General features: G+C 44.4%; 1 protein-coding gene across 2 annotated transcripts in view; it reads right to left on the bottom strand.

Annotated features, from left to right (window-relative positions):
- Positions 1 to 17,821, bottom strand: part of Hnrnpul1 (heterogeneous nuclear ribonucleoprotein U like 1) — a 32,083-nt gene that overhangs the window by 7,147 nt on the left and 7,115 nt on the right. For both annotated transcript variants that reach the window (XM_034499643.2, XM_034499654.2), the window contains exons 4-10: positions 16,791 to 16,864; positions 15,535 to 15,674; positions 13,458 to 13,557; positions 11,351 to 11,463; positions 5,444 to 5,710; positions 3,995 to 4,117; positions 3,768 to 3,896 (exon numbers count right to left, since the gene is read on the bottom strand). In XM_034499643.2, coding sequence (XP_034355534.1) covers positions 3,768 to 3,896; positions 3,995 to 4,117; positions 5,444 to 5,710; positions 11,351 to 11,463; positions 13,458 to 13,557; positions 15,535 to 15,674; positions 16,791 to 16,864 — 946 coding nt within the window. The remainder of the gene's footprint in view (positions 1 to 3,767; positions 3,897 to 3,994; positions 4,118 to 5,443; positions 5,711 to 11,350; positions 11,464 to 13,457; positions 13,558 to 15,534; positions 15,675 to 16,790; positions 16,865 to 17,821) is intronic.

Consider the following 17,821-nt stretch of genomic DNA (forward strand, 5'->3'; position numbering starts at 1 on the left):
AGACCAGTGGAAGATCCAAGCTGTGGGTGTGACTGTTCTGATTCTAAACTAGCTCCCTGGCTCAGCCTACATGTCAGGCTAAACATTTTTCCCTACTCCCAGAATTTCCTAAAGGAAGTACAGCAGAAGGGGTGAAAGGCATATACCTACATACTGTATGTGGACTTGAGTAACAAAGGATTTCAAGAAACAGGTTATAGTTACTGGGCAGAGGTAGGCTCTTGCTATTGTAGTCCTCCTCAGCACCTTTCCTCACCTTCCCTTAAAGTCAAACATTTGGCTTCCTTCAGCAAAACTGTGAAGTTTCCTCCTGACACAAAAGCCAGATTGAATGGTTGGCACTGGGGTGACTGTAGCCCTATTTGCTGGTAAGTTGGTCCAATCACTGGTGCCCACAAGTGATTCTGTTCTTACTCCTCTAACCTGTGAGGGCACTGAGAAACACATTCTGGTCATCTGCTATGGTACATTTGCCCTGTTGAAGTTCCAATGAAGAACAGAGAAGCAACCTTGGCAAAAGGACCAATCTCTGCAGCTTTACAAGATGGCATGAGGGCAGAGTAAATTGGACTCACAAGTGGCTGACTTTTGTCTGGGATGATGTGTGACTCTGAGATGCCAGGTCTGGAGTATAACCCCTGCAGCTTCCAAGGGCTAAGGGAAGGAAAGAAGAGCCACGCAAATGCTTAGCTTTCCTGGAGGAAAGGGAATGAACTGCTGGTGACTGTTACCACAGCAAATACAATGAGGTCAGAGCCCTCGGCTGAGCCCTGCACTCTGTGGTCTCTGAGGGAGGTGGGGGGGGGGGTCCTGTGGCTGTTGCTAGGAAACAAGAACAACAGGGAAGTCAGCTTTTCCAGACACATTTGAATACCCAGCTCCTGCTCCTCAGTTCCATACTGTTTGAGGATGTCAGCTCTAAGAGTGGCTGCGGCCTGTGTTCTCAGGTTTCAGACTACTTCCAACCCCACAAAGTGAGCAGAAGGGTGGTGGTAGGGCTGGGGTTCTTAGACATGGTCTTGCTAAGTGTCATATGGGACAGACTGAGGTACGAGAACACAGCAGACATAGATGGGCACCTCTGCCCTCTGCTGACATTCTGAGTTCTTTCAAAAGGCCTACTGCCTGATCTGCCCGCTCTTTCTTGTCAGGGTCAGTCTGGCAGCAGGAGAAACTTGGCTGGGTCCTGGAGGAGCACATCTGGCAAGGAAAGCTTGCTTTGGGTTGAGTGAGGTGAATCCCAGTGGAAGGAAGAGAACTGTTCTGAGTGCCAAGAATGAGGCAGGCTTAAGGCTCTGCGGACAGTGGGGGGTGGAGGAAAAAAATTTCCTCCAGTGCCTGCTAGTAAGAGGCAGTTTACTTTGGGGCCTGACTCTGGCCCTAGGTTTGTTTTAGGAATAAAATAATAATGATGATGATGATGTGGCACCTGCCAGTAGGAATGAGAATGGAACTAGAATCCAAAGTTTTTTTGTTTTATTTTGAATCAGGGTCTCACATAGCTCTGGCTGGCCTGGAACTCAACTCAGAGATCAGCCTGCTTCTGTTTCCTGAGTGCTGTCATCATGGTATGCACCATCATGCTCAGCTAGAACCAAAGCTTTGACTGTGAGGAGGCCAAGTAAGCAAAGTTGTATGCAGCCGACTGCCTGGCCTAGGTGTGGTAGTGCCAAAATCCACTCTAAACCTTTGCCTATATTCATTCATACAAAAAAATTCCTCATAATTTAAATTTTCTGGAACATTTTTTGGAGTTTAGGCTAAACAAGAAAACAAGAAAAGCCACTGGCTTAAAACCTTTTCTTGTTTAAAATAAACAAAAAAAGCCACTGGCTTAAAACCTCTTTCTTGGCCTCACTGTTCTAGAGCTTCAGCTCCTGGCTCTAGCCTTGGGTTAACTAGAGAACTGTGTTCTTTACTTTGGAGGGCAAGAGCCTTTCCATTATGGTTGGCTTGGATCATGACCTGATGTGCATGCCTTCTGCGAGGTCGGCATATGGCATGCTCTCACCATAACTTCCACTGTTGGGCTAGCTTTAATTTGGCCAGTTATATGAGTAAAGAACAGGCAGGGAATTCTTTCTGGGGAGTTCAAAAGACAAAGCTCAGGGTATTGGGCTGGAGAGATGGCTCAGAGGTTAAGAGCACTGGCTGGTCTTCCAGGGGTCCTGAGTTCAATTCCCAGCAAACACATGGTGGTTCATAACCATCTATAATGAGATCTGGTGCCCTCTTCTGGCCTGCAGACATACATGCAGGCAGAATGCTGTATACATAATAAATAAATAAACCAATCTTAAAAAAAAAACAAAACAAAAAACAAACTAACTCAGGGTATTAACCTTGTTGCTCAGCCTTTTAGAACAGTAAGTCCAATGGGGCACAAACAGACTAAAATTCCAAAATGGTCTAACAAGGAGAATAGGGCAGAGTGACTTGGGGGAGCAGTGAAGATACAGCTTGATTGGGAGAATGCTTGTCTAGCACAAGTAAGATCCTAGACTCGATTCCCAGTACAAGAAGCCAAGCTAAGCATCTCCAGAGAAAAGAGTAGTAGACTCCTTACTGTTAGGGCTGAGCTAAAGGAAAACCACAAATCACTTACACACTGTCGCCAACTGGTCTGTGTAGGATCTTCAATTTATGTGAGGACAACATGGCTCCTGGGGATTTCCTTCCCACTATGCCAGCCACCCATGTTAGCTACCAGCTGCCTTTTTATCAGGCTTTAAGTCATGGTACCAAGTAGTGCCACACAAGGAAAGCACTTCAGCCAGGTTACACAATGGGGCTTTACAGGGTCTATTTGTTTGTTTACAGGTTCCTAAGAAAGCATGCATGTAAGGCTGAACCACAGAACCTGAGACAAGTAAACAGGCTCTGCTGCTACTCAATGAAGCCTGCACAACAAATGCAAATACAATGCTGTGTAGGCAACAAGCATGTGGAACTCATCAGTGACAGAGATTCTAAGCTCTATTTGGGCCACTCACTCTTTTGACCATGTTGAAAACCATACAGTGTTTTTACTGATTCAAAACTGACCAAACCCCACCCTTCACTGAAATGTAAACATGTGTTCCCCACTCATAAGAATGTGCCCAGAGAAGCTAGAGCACCTTTATTCTGCAAGTATGTGATGATATCCACACTAGCTGTCCTGAACTATGTTCTATGGAGGTGTGAGGGGCCTTAGGCTCTCCATTTTGCAAACTAGGATGCTGAAACTCACGCAATAAAGTTGGCTGCCCACAAACGCTTAACTAGCAAGTAGCAGAGTTGGGGGTTCAAGCCTGTGAGGCTTAGAAATCTTTGGCTCTTGAGGCTGTAGAACTAGCTCAGTGGTTAAGAGTACTGGCTGCTTTTCCAGAGGACCATTCCCAGAACCCACATGGCAGCTTACAAAACTGTAACTCCAGGACCAAAGATCCGATGCCCTCCCTCTTCTGCCTTCTGTGAACCAGGCACACATGTAGCAAACTGATATGTAGGCAAGACACCTACACACATAAAGAAATCTATGCCTTTCATTTGGCTATGTGACTCTTGCCTAAAAATGAATGAGCTGGGTCCATGACCCAAAATCCCACCAAAGATAGGGCTTAGATAGTGGTATGAAGGGTCTATTGCTATCCTCATGTATGGTGTACGCCTGACCAGCACAGCTGCTACAAGCATTATGGAGAAATGAGAAAAGGGCTGGAGGGGAATCCCCAGGCAGTGACTAGGTCTCTGCCCCTCTGCCAAGGACCACTGGTTGCAAGTACCTGATCTAGGATATAGTTTCGTTTCTTGCGGGCAGCGATCTGAATAAGACGGTTGAGGCACTGAGTGGCCTGCTGGATCAGGACATCCCAGCGGCCAGCATAGTTCCGCTGCCGACGCAGGCCCATCACCTGTGGGTAAGAGGTAATGAAAGGTAAGTGGAGCCTTAGGTACAGGATAGGACCCAGAGGCTGGGAGTTGAGTAGGTAATCTTACAGGTCATTCTTACCCGCATCTTATCCATGATGGCATTGGTACCCAGAATGTTGTACTTCTTGGAAGGGTTGGAGGCTGCGTGTTTGATGGCCCACGTGGTCTTGCCGGCAGCAGGCAGGCCTACCATCATCAGGATCTACAAGAATAGGATAGGGAAGGAGTGCTGTGAACCAGCAGCAGCATGTGGCATGGTGGCATAGTGCCACCCTGGCTTGATGGTGCCCATGATGATGACTCTGAACCTCCTGGTTGCCTCTGGAAAACGGAAGTAACAGCATCTATCTCAGTGTTGCTGCTGGGAGTCAAAGACATAAGGCTTGTCAGATTCTGAGTCTATAGTCTGGCATAGGCAAGCACCAGGTCAAGTCCCACCAATAGCAGTTACAAAAGGATGAAGCAGCCACTGGCAATGGAAACCTGTGGCCTGGGATTAAACCATGGACAGGTATAAGAAATGGTACAGTCTTAAGAGCCTGAAAATGGGAACTGAAGTACGCCCACAAGATCATGAATTTCATTTAATCATCATATTTAGAATTCAACAAACACTATGTGTAACCTACATGCACAATAAAGGGGATGACTCTTTTTAAAGCCACTGAAATGTTACAAGTCAGATGTAAAGGAGCACACCTATAGTCCCAATGACCTGAGAGTTAAGCACTCAGAAAACTGGAGTTTAGGGAGTCTGAGGCCCACCTGAGTAACATAGGAAGACTGTCTCAGAAAAGGTATAAAGGGAGGTTTTCATGCAATAGGACAGACTATAAAGTAATGTTAACTGTAAAAGGACAGGATAGCAAATTGCTTGTCATAAGATCTCAATTACAAGTAAAGTCAGAAACCGGATAAATTCCAAAATCTTCAGATAAATATTTTGCCATAAATTCCCAGAGAATTATTGGCAACTTAAGATTTCTATATATTTCTTAAATTCCTGAAACAAATACAAATTGATTATGAGAAATATATATCTTAAGAAAAAAGTCACAATTACATCATCTGGAAGGTCAGGGTAGGGCTGCCATGAATTCAAGGCCAGCCTGGGCTACAGAGACCACGGTTCATTAAAAACAAACAAAAAGAAACAAAAGTCATCCATATGGCTACCAAAGGCCACTTGTCACACTCGTAGCCCTAACTGGGAGGGTAGGATTTCTTAGCCTTCTCCAAGAACACTGGGCAGAAGAGTATGCTACTGTCCTGCACTGCTACGAGGAAGCCTGTCCCCTACAGTCAGGCCTTGACCAGGAATAGTGTGGTCACTTTCCTTTGGAACTTCATATTCAAAGCAGCTTTTCAACTCCAATCTCAACCAAGGAGCGGGGAAAAAAGAAGCCACACACCCAAGTTTACTCAAGTTTCTGTTCTTTTCACCATGTACAAACTACTTAGTGTTCCTACTCTGCCTTGGGTGGTTCTGGAGGAGTGGCCACCAACTTAGTCCTCTGGTCCCACTTACCTCACACTCTGCTTTGCTCTTTGGTCCAATGGTGCCTCGTATCCGCTCACTGAGGGGAAGGTGCTGGATGAATGTGAACCCTGGGAGAACAGAACAGTAGGGCTCTGCTCTCTGCCCAAAGTTAAATTCCACAGCACAATTCTTCACCAGGACATGAGGGTAGAGGGCCTGACCCCCTAAGGCTTCTTTCTGGATTCGGAAGGCAATGCCCATCCACTTGCCATTCTTGGTAAAAGAAAGCTCCACATCATTTCCACATTCAAAGTCCTAGGAGAGAAAGCCACGGGTAAGCTGGTGTGACAGCAGATTTCCATAACTGCAGAATCTGGAAGGCTGAGGCAGAAGGAACATGAATTTCAGACCAGTCCAGGTTACATGAAATCTTGTCTTAAGAAACATCAACTGTACACTCTTAGCTAGAGGCACCAAGAGCCACAAGTGTGAGAGTCAACTGGCCATTTTTCTGGACCCCAGGGCATTCTCTCTTGGTATACACATAAGTTAGGCAGCATCAGGAAAAGCTCAGAGACATTTTACCCAAATCCCTTCTTACTCAAGATCTGGAAGCTGGTAACATGTTCGAGTCTTTTGTGCTTAGGCAGAAATAAATATGAAGTAATCTTGCCTTGTCCCCCAAACTGACAGGGAACAGATATAGATAAAAGCCAGGGCAGGCACTTGTAACAGCCTAGTGTAGCTCTACAAGAGGATACAAACCAGTGTATCCCCTGTTTATTCAACACACGTTCCCAAAGTGCTCACACTCCTCCTGGTACATGACTGTTGATGTGGATCCCATGGAATTCAGGGGTCAATGGAGAATCAAACAAGGAGTCTCAATATTGGAATTCAGTAATAATACCCCTGGGTTTCTTAAAGGTAATTTGTAAGTTAGGTCCTGCCCAACTAAATGGGAATGAGCCGTGTGCACAAACATTGTGGTAAGAGAACACAGGTCAGATGCCTTGACACACAAAAGGCAAGAGAAAAGTAATCGCATGCATTACTTTTTAAGACATGCATGCAAGGATTCATTCGTTTACTGAGTTTCTGAAGTTATAGTGGATCCTATTTTATGACCTAAATCAAATTATTTTATCTTGTTTCTCTGTGGGGGAAAAAAAAAAAAAAAAGTCAGATGGTAGTGATGTACACCTTTAATCTCAGCACTTGGGAGGCAGAGGTAGGAGGATCTCTGTAAGTTTGAGGCCAGCCTGGTCTACAGATAGTTATGAAGCAGAGCACTGACTTGTTTTAAGTCAGGAGCAGAGCCTGGCCAAAGCGACATTGTAGGTGTGGTAAAGAGGGCAATACAGGTAAGCTTCAAAACTCAGGATGAGGTATCAGCCTCAGCAGAGTACAAAAAGGCACAGGACGTAGAATCCTTTCTGAGACTGGGAGATCACCCAAGTTTGCCCTTCAAGGGGTGCTGGAGGCATCTTTTTCTGAGGAGCTCCCTAGTCCTCTATCAGCATCCGTTCTGCCAGTTAACACCGTAATATGGTAATGAATGACCATGCTCAGCAGACATGTCAACACAAACCCAGCAGAATTCTGCACATAGCACAGTATCTGCCATTTTCTTCCCACGTAGGGATAAGTGGTTCCAGCCACTTTTGGTCGGGCATGGAAATGAATACTTCGGGGGTCACCTGCCCCGAGCACCAGCCTTATTAGAAGAACCACCACAGTATAAAGAAAGTAGCACCGACAACTAACAAGTGTATCCACGCAGCCATCTGACCAAGGGGGGGAGGGAGTCAGAGGCACAGGAAAAGACATGTTCATAACCATGTGTAAACTTTTCAAGAGAAAGCTCCTTGCTGGTACAGTGGCTCACACCTGCAATCCCAGTACTTGAGAAGGAGAGTGAGGATCAGGAAAACAAGGTCCGGCTGGAGAGATGGCTCAGTGGTTAAGAGCACTGACTACTCTTCCAGAGGTCCTGAGTTCAACTCCCAGCAACCACATGGTGGCTCACAACCATCTGTAATGGGATCTGACGCCCTCTTCTGGTGTGTTTGAAGACAGCTACAGTGTACTCATATAAAGGAAATAAATAAATCTAAAAAAACCCAAACAAACAAAACACAAAACAACAACAACAAAAAAACAAAACAGGAAAGCAAGGTCATCTTCACTTACAAAGTGAGTCTGAGATCATGACTCAAAAACCAGACTGGATGTGGTGTGTATGCTTTTAATGCCAGGACTTGGAAGGCAGAGGCTGATGAATTTCTGTGAGTTTGAGACCTAGTGGTCTACATACTAAGCTCCAAGTTAGCCAGGGCTATGTAGTGAGAATCTGTCTCAAGGAAAAAAACAAAAACAAAGAAAACAAAAACAAACAAACAAACAAAACAAGAGGACCTGGGTGATCTGTACTGACCTGGATTCAGCTCCCTGTACTTACATGGCAGCTACAAACTCCAGTCCCATAGAATCCAATGCCCTCTTCTGGCCTCCTCAGGTACCACATGTATGCACAGGATGTACAGACATACACAAAGCCAAACATCCATATACATGAAATAAAATAAATCTGGGCCCAGAAAGATGACTCAGAACACAGGTTCAGTTCCCAGCAACCACACAGCATCTTACAAATTCCTGTGACTCCAGTCCCAGGTGACTCTCTTCTGGCCTCCAGGGGATGCCAAGCACATACACAGTACACATATATATTCATTTCAGACCACTCATACACATAAAAGACAAATCTTAAAAAAAAAATAAAAAAAAAAACCTTTAAAAAAGCTAAAATCAACAAAAACTCCCTTGAAATCTTTAAACTAAATGGAAATGATCTAGTTGACACAGGATAAAAACCAATTTTATATTGTCAACTTCAACTTCTTGGAAGTACACTCCTAGGCTTAGCTAGTCATCAGCATCTGAAAATACAAAGCTGATGTGTTAGCAAGGAAAGTGCTACCCATGAAGCTCAAGGACCCAAGTTTGCATACCCAGGCCCAGGTGGGCAGCAGGTGTGAGGACACAGCAAGATCTCTAGAACTTGTGACCTGCTAGCTTTGCCAGAGTGATGAGCTCCAGGTTCAATGACAGACTGACCTGTCTCAAAAAAAGTACAAAGGATTGCCAGGTTTGTTGGCATATGCTTTTAATTCCAGTATTTGGGAGACAGAAGCAGGGGAATCTCTTAGTTTAAGGCCAACCTAGACTACAAACTCCTGTCTTTAAAAAAAAAAAAAAAAAGTGGAAAGGAACTGGGGAAGACACCTGCCTGGCATTGGTGGCGCACGCCTTTAATCCCAGCACTTGGGAGGCAGAGGCAGATGGATTTCTGACTTCAAGGCTAGCCTGATCTACAGAGTGAGTTCCAGCACAGCCAGGGCTACACAGAGAAACCCTGTCTCAAAAAATCAACCCTCCTTCTCCCCCCACCATAAAACCACCTACCATCAATCTCTGGCCTCTACACATATACACACAGAAAAATATATACATGCATATGCTTACCCTCTACCACACCTATTTATAACCAGAAGTTAACTTAAGAAGAAATACTACATATATAGTCCATGAGAATGCAGATGTATGTGAAAGGGCTCCCGTAAGCACAGCAAAAGCTGTTCCTGTGGGGAACAGCATCCACAGGCAGGGCCACAAAATCATCTGAGTAACCTTGGCAAGTAAAATGGCCAGTATTTCCTTGGTATTATCTCTATCTCTACCAGCAAACAACTGTCAGGGAGTAACAGGAAGACCAGCTTCCAAAGGAGGGTATTCTGGCATCTACGTTACAGCTGATAAAACCTTAAGGCACAGAATTCACTGAATGGTGGTGAAAAATAATGACACACACACACACACACACACACACACAGAGAGAGAGAGAGAGAGAGAGAGAAAGAGAGAGGCCCAAATGCATCTTTAGGCTTTTATAGTCCGGCAAATAAGATCATAATAAGATCATAAGATACATAGTTTAATGTCCACTTTCTTGCACTAAGACAAATGCCTTTAATCCCAGCTCTTGGAAGGCAGAGGCAGGTAGATCTTTTGAGTTCAAAGCCTGCCTTGCCAAAAAAAGAAAAAAAAAAAAAAAAAAAAAAAAATTTAAGCCAGGCAGTGGTGGTGCACGCCTTTAATCCCAGCACTTGGGAGGCAGAGGCAGGCGGATTTCTGAGTTCAAGGCCAGCCTGGTCTACAAAGTGAGCTCCAGGACAGCCAGAGCTACACAGAGAAACCCTGTCTCGAAAAACAAAAAAAAAAAAAAAAAAAAAAAAAAAAAAAAAAAAAGAAAAGCCTGCCTTGTCTACAAAGTATGTGCCAGGACAGCCAGGGAAACCCTGTCTCAACCCTCTTCCAAAAGATTTCAAGACTACAGAATATAAGCAAAGCAATTTAGAAACAAAGAGATACAACTAACTCTAACACTCACTCTCTCTCTCTCTCTCTCTCTCTCTCTCTCTCTCTCTCTCTCTCTCTCTCTCTCTCTCTCATGAGTTCCCAGCAAGTGCCCCATTTATCCACACATACAAAGGTCATAAAATACACAGGAAGGCCAGGAAACTGTTTCAGACTAAAAGAACCAAGACAGGACAACACAAAACATATTCCTAACCAGCTCCAGAACCAAAACTCAATTACTGAAGTAAGTCAATGGACAACTGACATACTTAAATGCAAGCTGATGGTAGTTACACATATGGCAATGGTATATCAATCTCATATAATAAACATACTCTAAGATGGTAGGCTTATATATACATGAATTTTCAGGGATAGGAGATAATACAGTGTTCTCTTAAATGGGTCAAATACAAAAAAGAAATGCATGTGCGTGCGTGCGTGCGTGCGTGCGCGCACACACACACAGTTAAAGCAAAGGTTATCACTGAAGATTCTGGTTTTTGGTTTGTTTTTTTTTTCAAGACAGGGTTTCTCTATATAGCCCTGGCTGTCCTGGAACTCACTCTGTAGACCAGGCTGGCCTTGTCAGAAATCTGCCTGCCTCTGTCTCCCAAGTGCTGGGATTAAAGGCGTGCGCTACCACTGCCCTGCAGTACTGAAGATTCTTTATTCTTATTTTTCTAAAGTTTTTTTTTTTTGTTTTGTTGTTTTGTTTTTTTGTTTTTTTTGGGGGGGGGTTGGTGAGGTCCTTTGTCTGTGTTGTTACTTTCTTTTTAAAAAGTTCTTTGGGGGCTAGAGAGATGGCTCAGTGGTTAAGAGCACTGACTGTTCTTCCAGAGGTCCTGAGTTCAAGTCCCATCAACCACATGGTGGCTCACAACCATCTATAGTGAGATCTGATGCCCTCTTGTGGTGTGTCTGAAGACAGCAACAGTGTAATCATACATAAAATAAATAAATCTTAATTTTTTTCTTAATTGATTTCTTTGAGTCTCAGAGCAAGAACTGAGCTCAGCAGGTCTGGCCCTAGAGCCAGTGATTACTGCTCACTCTTCTCCAGAACTAATGCAGCAACACAGGCACCCTCCACCTTATGCTTCTTGTCTAGAAGGCAGTGCAGATGGGATGTCAGCTCAACTACGGTCAGGTAAAAAAATAGGTTGGAAGATAAGGTGATGCCAATGGGAGCCAAAAGCACACTGGCTGTTTCCTAACAAAGGAAGAAATTCCCAAGTTCGATTAGAAAATGTCATTGTGGTAACTAACCACAGACAGAGGGAGTTGTGTAGATAACCAAAGTCCCCAAATCTTCACGATACCATCAATCAGTTCTGCTTAACGATGAAGATAGCAGAATCTCACACACAAATCAGTAATTCTACTCTGGAGGAGACACTATCAACCTATAAAACAGACAATAATACATGGAGATAGTGGCTGAATAAACGTAGACAAAGGATACAGGTATCCTAAAAAAGTCTACAGTCAGGCACCTGGCACTGCCAGTTCCCACAGGCTGCCAGCACTCACCGCAAAGCAGCCAATCACATCGTTCTCTGCAAATTTGTCTCCGTAGTTTTCAAAGCGGCTATTGGTAGACTTCTTCCCTGTGCCACCATAACCATAGGAAAAAGGCTCTTCACCTGAAGGAAGGCACAGGCAGGTTAAATCTTTGATGGACTGACTTAACACCTTCAAGCTGCCACATACTTTTAATCTGAAGACGAAGTCATTTTCTTCACTGTTTTGTTTTGAGACAAGTCTCACTGTGTAGCCCTTGTTGGCCTAGAACTCACTCTGTAGACCAGGCAAGCCTCAAACTCACAGACGTCCTCCTGCCTCTGCCTTCCAAGTACTGGGATTAAAGGTATATGACACTGTACCTCACCACCACCTGTATTTCAACACTAAGAAAAAGATAAAATGAGATGACCTATGTTTCTTTTAGACTGGGTCATGCAGAATGCCCAGGCTGGCCTCACATTCTCAATCCTCCTGGATACAGCCAGGACTGAGGAATTTATAATTGCACCTGGCTCTGATCTATGACTCTTTTTTTTCTTTATGTTTTGTTGAGATTGGGTCTCAACTCACTCAAACTCACTGAAGAGCCAGGTCTGTCTTCAAACTCCCATCTTTCTGCCTCCACAACCCAGGAGCTGGGATTCCACGTGTGTGCCACCACTCCTGAACTCTTCTTTTAAAGAAGACATTTAAACATTTTTACCTATGTGTATGTGTGCCTGTCTGAATTTATGTGTACCCTCTGGTTACAGGTGCCTGGAAGCTGGAGGGCACCGGATCCTCTCAAACTCTAGGTCACAGGTGTTTGTGAGCTGCCTGGTGCAGAGGCTGGGAATCAAACCTGGGTCCCCTGCGAGAACAGCAAGCACCTTTTTTGTTTGTTTTAAGGATGCAAATGATTCTTTAAAAAAAAATTTTTTTTTTAATGTATGTTAGGGTTTTCCTGCATGTATGACTGACTATAAGGTGCCAGATCCCCTGAAACTAGAATTACAGTTGTAAGCTGACACGTGGGTGTTGGGAATTGAATCCTGGTCCTCTGGGAAAACAGCCAGTGCTCTTAACTGCTAAGCTAGCTCTCCAGGCCTTGGACCCATGATTCTTAAATAAAGAATGCTACTACATATAAAAATAAAAAGTAGCAGTTATTATTTTGTGTGAGTGGGCATGTACAGAGAAAAGTCAGAGGACAAGCTTGCAGAGGCGGTTCTCTTCTTCCATGCTTACTGACACAGGTCTTCCTCAGGCCTGCTTACTGGTTGGGCTCTCCCAGCAGCCCTCAGCAGCCTTTACCTGCTGTACATTCCGTGTGTGGTGCTGAGGATCAGCCTCACATACCCAACTCTAAGGATTTAGCTAAGGTTGTGCAGTGATTGCAAGAACAGTAACTCAAGCAAAACCATGAAATTAAACAAGCTACAAAGAAAATGTTAAATAAACACAATAGGGGTGGGATGTAGGTCAGTGGCAGAACAACTGACTACCTAGCTTTTGTGAGGCCCCGGGCTCGACTCCCAGCACCCACCACAGAACAAAAAATGGAAATTGCTACAGAATAGAAAATTATGCGTTGGCCAAGAAATCATCATTTCCAAAATCTGGCCCATTATAGATTAAAAGAAACCAGACTACATAAAAGTTCACAGCATGATCCAGTTTGAGTATGCATAAAAACCAAAAGCAATGAATGGGAGAAGATGGTCACTGGGCCTGGCAGCCCTGCTGCTTCCACTTTCACTCTAGGTTCTAATCTGGACAGAAAATCATAAAGAACAGGGCTTACAAATTTATTTCAGTATGGTGTGAGGGTAGAAATGGTTTCAAATAAAGGAAACAGTTCTCAAAGAGAACTTTGGACCGTCTGGTAAAAGACAAAGTGAAAGAATTAACTCTGAAAAAGAGTTGCTTCCAACAGGTTTCAGCTGAATCTAGTCTGCCTGAAGCCAGGCTGTGACATGAAATTAACCGCTGTACCTGTTTCTGGCACCCCACCCCCCCACCCCATAGGTGTGTGTTGAGTCCGATACTGAGAAGAGCAGCTTAGAAGTCCTGAGAATCTAGGGGCAAGGGCTATCACTCTCTACTGAGAACTGCCTGGCTGACCTCTTCTTACCTAGCTGAGTGCTGCAAGAGTCCAAGGACCAGCCAATACGGACAACGTGGGGGTCAGGCTCTGTAGATGGAAGGTGCTTCACGGAGATTTCCTCATTGATCTGAGGACAGAACACAAGAAGGCTCAGGATCGACTCTCTTAAAGCTGGTGGGTTACGAGGCAATGTAGGAAATAAGTGTATCAGGCAATTAACAGTGATGGTGCTGGAATGGGGGTTCATGCCTGTAATCTCAGTACTGAGGAGGCAGAAACAGGAAGACTGCCACAATTTGAGGCCAGCTTGAGATACACAGTGAGGCTGAGGCAAGCCTAGGCCAGTGAGATCCTACCTAGATAGGATGGATGGATAGATGGATGGATAGATAGACAGATGGAGAAATGGATATAAAGATGACTTGGTTGCTAGAACAGGAGCTCAAGTAGCTCCCAAGAGCCTTTTGTGATGGCAGGGCCTCCCAAATATAGCTCCCCTTTGCAGTTTTCATACTGGTTGCAGGGGAAATAAACTTTCGCTGAAGAAAGCACTTACACAGCAGGCATTGAGGCTGGGTTCACAGCATCATAAAAACAAGAGAGTTTAAGTGCACATGCTTTGTAACTAAGTACCTCTAGATCACTCTAGGGGTTCAAGTATGTAAATGTGAGCTTACAAGGACACTGAGCGTAGTATTCTTTTTATAAAAGCCAGGCAGAAAACCATCACTAAGGAACCAAATACATTATGGTACAATCAGGCCATAAAACAAATTAAAAAGATGAGGCAGGACTAAGAGTATGGAAAAATGTTCAAGCCACAGTAGTAAGTAACAGAATTGGGGTACGAAAACATCCTTAACACCTGTGCTGCTCTACTCTCCCTTCAAACTTCCTTTAAGTGAAAAGGATACAGATGGAGCACAGGACACTATCTGCTTTTTAATCCCATACTCTGTGGCATCTAATTACATTATGATGGCTACCTGATATCCCTATCTACTGGAACTGGTTTGTAGCCTTAGAAAGATACCACATTCTACTGACTTTCAGACATTTTTCATATACCTGTGAAATAACAGTTCATCTAACAATCCACAGAAAAAGCCATACAGTTTGACAGCATTTCTTTAACTGGTACATTAAATACTGTGTCTTCAATTGATGGTGTCAGTCAGTAAAACAAACCTGTCCACTGCACCTCTAGGCTGGGGTTTGAGAATATTTACTTCATGTTAACACGGTGAGGATTACTGGAGATAATCCACACGAAGAGCTCAGCACTGACTGTGTCAAAGACTCTACAGATGCCACCATAAGTAAGTCTGAACTGCCATAACACATAAGAGTCTTTATCCCCAATGCTGGGGATGGAACTTACTTCCTTAAACAAGCATTTCCCCCAAGCATTATACCCCCTTGCCCAAAACTGTTAACAAACATGAGACCTTGGGGAGGAGGGGCTCACAGAAAGAACATACTAATAACTTCTGCCTTTTAATTCTACACCCTGCAATCTGACTTCTTGCTCCACAGGAACAAGCACTGTTCTCATACCCTGACACAGACTCTGGTAATGGGCATCATGGGCAGCTCTTCGCTCAGCTCCCTTGTAGCTTCCCATTAAAGCAGTAGTATCTGAGCCCTCTCTTTTTTTGAACTATACTTACACAATTATGCATGGGTGTATGCTTGTTGTCAAGAGAACAACTTTCAGGAATTGATCCTCTCCTTCCACCATGTGGATAACAAGACTGAATACAGGCTGTCAGGTGTGGCTGCAAGTGCCTTGACTTGCTAAGCCATTTCCCTGGAGCCCATTCTTTCTTTGAGACAACCTCTTTGCCCATTTTACAAACGTCACTGTTAGGCTCTGTACTACCTGCCACAAATCTCACCACAGAAAAGAATACAATTGTCCTACTTTTCTGAGACAGGCCATGGCACTTCATCATACTTTTGTCTGCTTGGACATTGTCTAAGTTCAAACCAATCGCTTGCAGTCACAGTGGCAGTCACAGTTGATCAAGGTGGCTGGCTGGTGACAAGCTACTCCAAAGGATAGACTTAATTTCTGTCTTTTTTGTCTCTCTCTCCCACTCACCTTCATTTCAAAACACACACGACCCCTTCTGACCCCATAGCTGGCACGGGCTCCCGACCACAGGTATGCAAAGCCCTCGATCGTCAATGGATAGCCACTACTTCGGTCTCGGGCTACTTTGAAATGCAGGTCACAGTTATCTGTGAAGAAAAAAAACCCCAGACAATTGGCTGATATGTGGGGTTCAAGGATAGGTTTCAGAAGTCCCTCAGAAACTGTAGTAATACCTTTGAAGGTAATCTATCACAACCTAGAGGTTTAACAGCCTTATAAGTAAGTTCAAACTGAGATTTCAGGATACTGAGTACCCTAGTACCATACACTTTAACTACCTCTCAGTGCTGATTGCTTAAAAGCAGATTTCTGTTCCTAGCTCTGGTATGAATATCTGACCTGAAATACACCTGGCATCCAGAAAGAGCCAGTCATACCCTTTCTTGACCATCTTGCCTACAAGGTGTTCTCATTTCTTGGCAGGCTGAAAATCACTGTCAATACATCAGCATTTAGTGCTGGCTTGTGGACCACTGCTACCCAACATTTTCAGAAATGGTTAGCTGTCTTTAGTAGTTTACGATAGAAGAGAATTGTCTGTCTTTTTGTCTCACCAAAACACATAGATAGTGATCTATAAACATGAGCTACATAAACGTTTGATGTGTTAATAAAATATACTGTTCTTAAGAGCCAAAGTAGGCTTCTGGGTATGTGTGAAAACAGACTCAACAGCTCTACCACATAGACTGACTTCAGTAGTCAAAGTCCTCCATGATAATTCCTGAGTGGTTAGATGTACAGTCAAGGCGAAGTCACCCATGCACTGGAGGACAGATAACAGGCCAATGTCTCAAAGGACAAAGTGGCATTGGTTTCACTAGGAACATGAGCAGCTAATGGAAACTGGCCGGCTGGTTGTCAAAGAGTTAAGTTTCTCCAGCAGCACTCAGATTCCCCTGACTAGAGACAAGCCCCTGTACATACAGGGTGGCACAGGCTTTTCATATTCCTTTGCAACCTTGTCTTCTTGGGAGTCTTGCTGAAGATCTGGAGGCAGGGAGGCAGCATTACTTCCCTTTGTAAAGAAGCAAGGAGGAGAAGAAAGCTTGCCTAGGGCTCCACAGCTAACGCAGGGGTAGGCCTGTCTCCATACCAGTGCCCTGGCTCTGGAGCTTTGCTGGGCTCGCTCTGGGTGGTGCTAGAAAGGGATGACGGAAGTCAGAAGAAGGCAGAATCAGATGGGCACTCTCAGCACTCACATGTGTCAATGGCAACAAGGGTGTCATCAAAGTCATCTTCATCCTCTTCAGCAGGAGGCTGAGGAGAACGGCCCCTGTATTGGAAGGAGGGGTCAGTCATGTAACAGATGGAGGAGTGTCAATGAGTACAGTTCCTGCTGAGACTGACAAGCGGCCCCAGCTGCTTTCCGGATCATCCCAGGGGTTACCAAATACTTGCTGAGGGCAGTGGGGATTAGGTCTCAGCATATAAAAAGGACAAGTGGACTGCTCTGCTAAAGAAGGGCAGTAGAAACCATTCAAGGAGCCTTTCCAGATCTTCCTCTCACTCCCTAAGACCCCGACCCATACTCTACACGCGGTCAACTGCTACCCTCACCGAGTGACTGCTCAGGGGAGGCCACAGAACTCAAGTTGGAACATTAAGGGCAAAGGCCTGGACAAACAGGCTTCTTAAAATCCTGTATCTGAAAGGATATAAAATGACCCACTTTTTCAGCCTCTTGCTCTCTTTAAAGTGTCCTTAATTATGAACAAGGTATCTTTCTACACTTAAAAAAAAAAAAAAAAAAAAAAAAAAAAAAAAAAAAAAAAAAAAAAAGCATTTTGTTAACTCATTGATTTCTGCTGTACATCAGTAACAAAGGTTGAGCCCAACACCTGGCACTCAGCTTGGAGGTTGCTGACACTCCTTACAGCACGAGCCCCTTGAGGGAAGTCCCCTTATAGCCCTACTGGTCCAGGATTAATTTTTTTTTTTTTTTTTTAAGGACAGGGCCTCTCAACATAATCTTGGCTGGCTTAGAAGTCACAGAGATCTGCCTCCTGGATGCTGGAATTAAAGGTGTCATCTTAAGTGTATCCTAGCAAACTTTCCCTGGCAGCTCCAAGTTGGAGCTGATGTCCTCCCTCTGCTCATCATCAGCAAGTAGCTCCTGGCCTTTGCTTTGTGGGAGGAAGAATAAGTCCATCTGATGTAGGTTCTTTGTCCTAATTTCAGTTACTGTCCATGAGAGCCGGGTCCACCACTGAGTTATATCCAGGCCTCTAGG

Source organism: Arvicanthis niloticus, chromosome 1 (genome assembly GCF_011762505.2).
Source record: "Arvicanthis niloticus isolate mArvNil1 chromosome 1, mArvNil1.pat.X, whole genome shotgun sequence".
NCBI lineage: Eukaryota > Metazoa > Chordata > Mammalia > Rodentia > Muridae > Arvicanthis > Arvicanthis niloticus.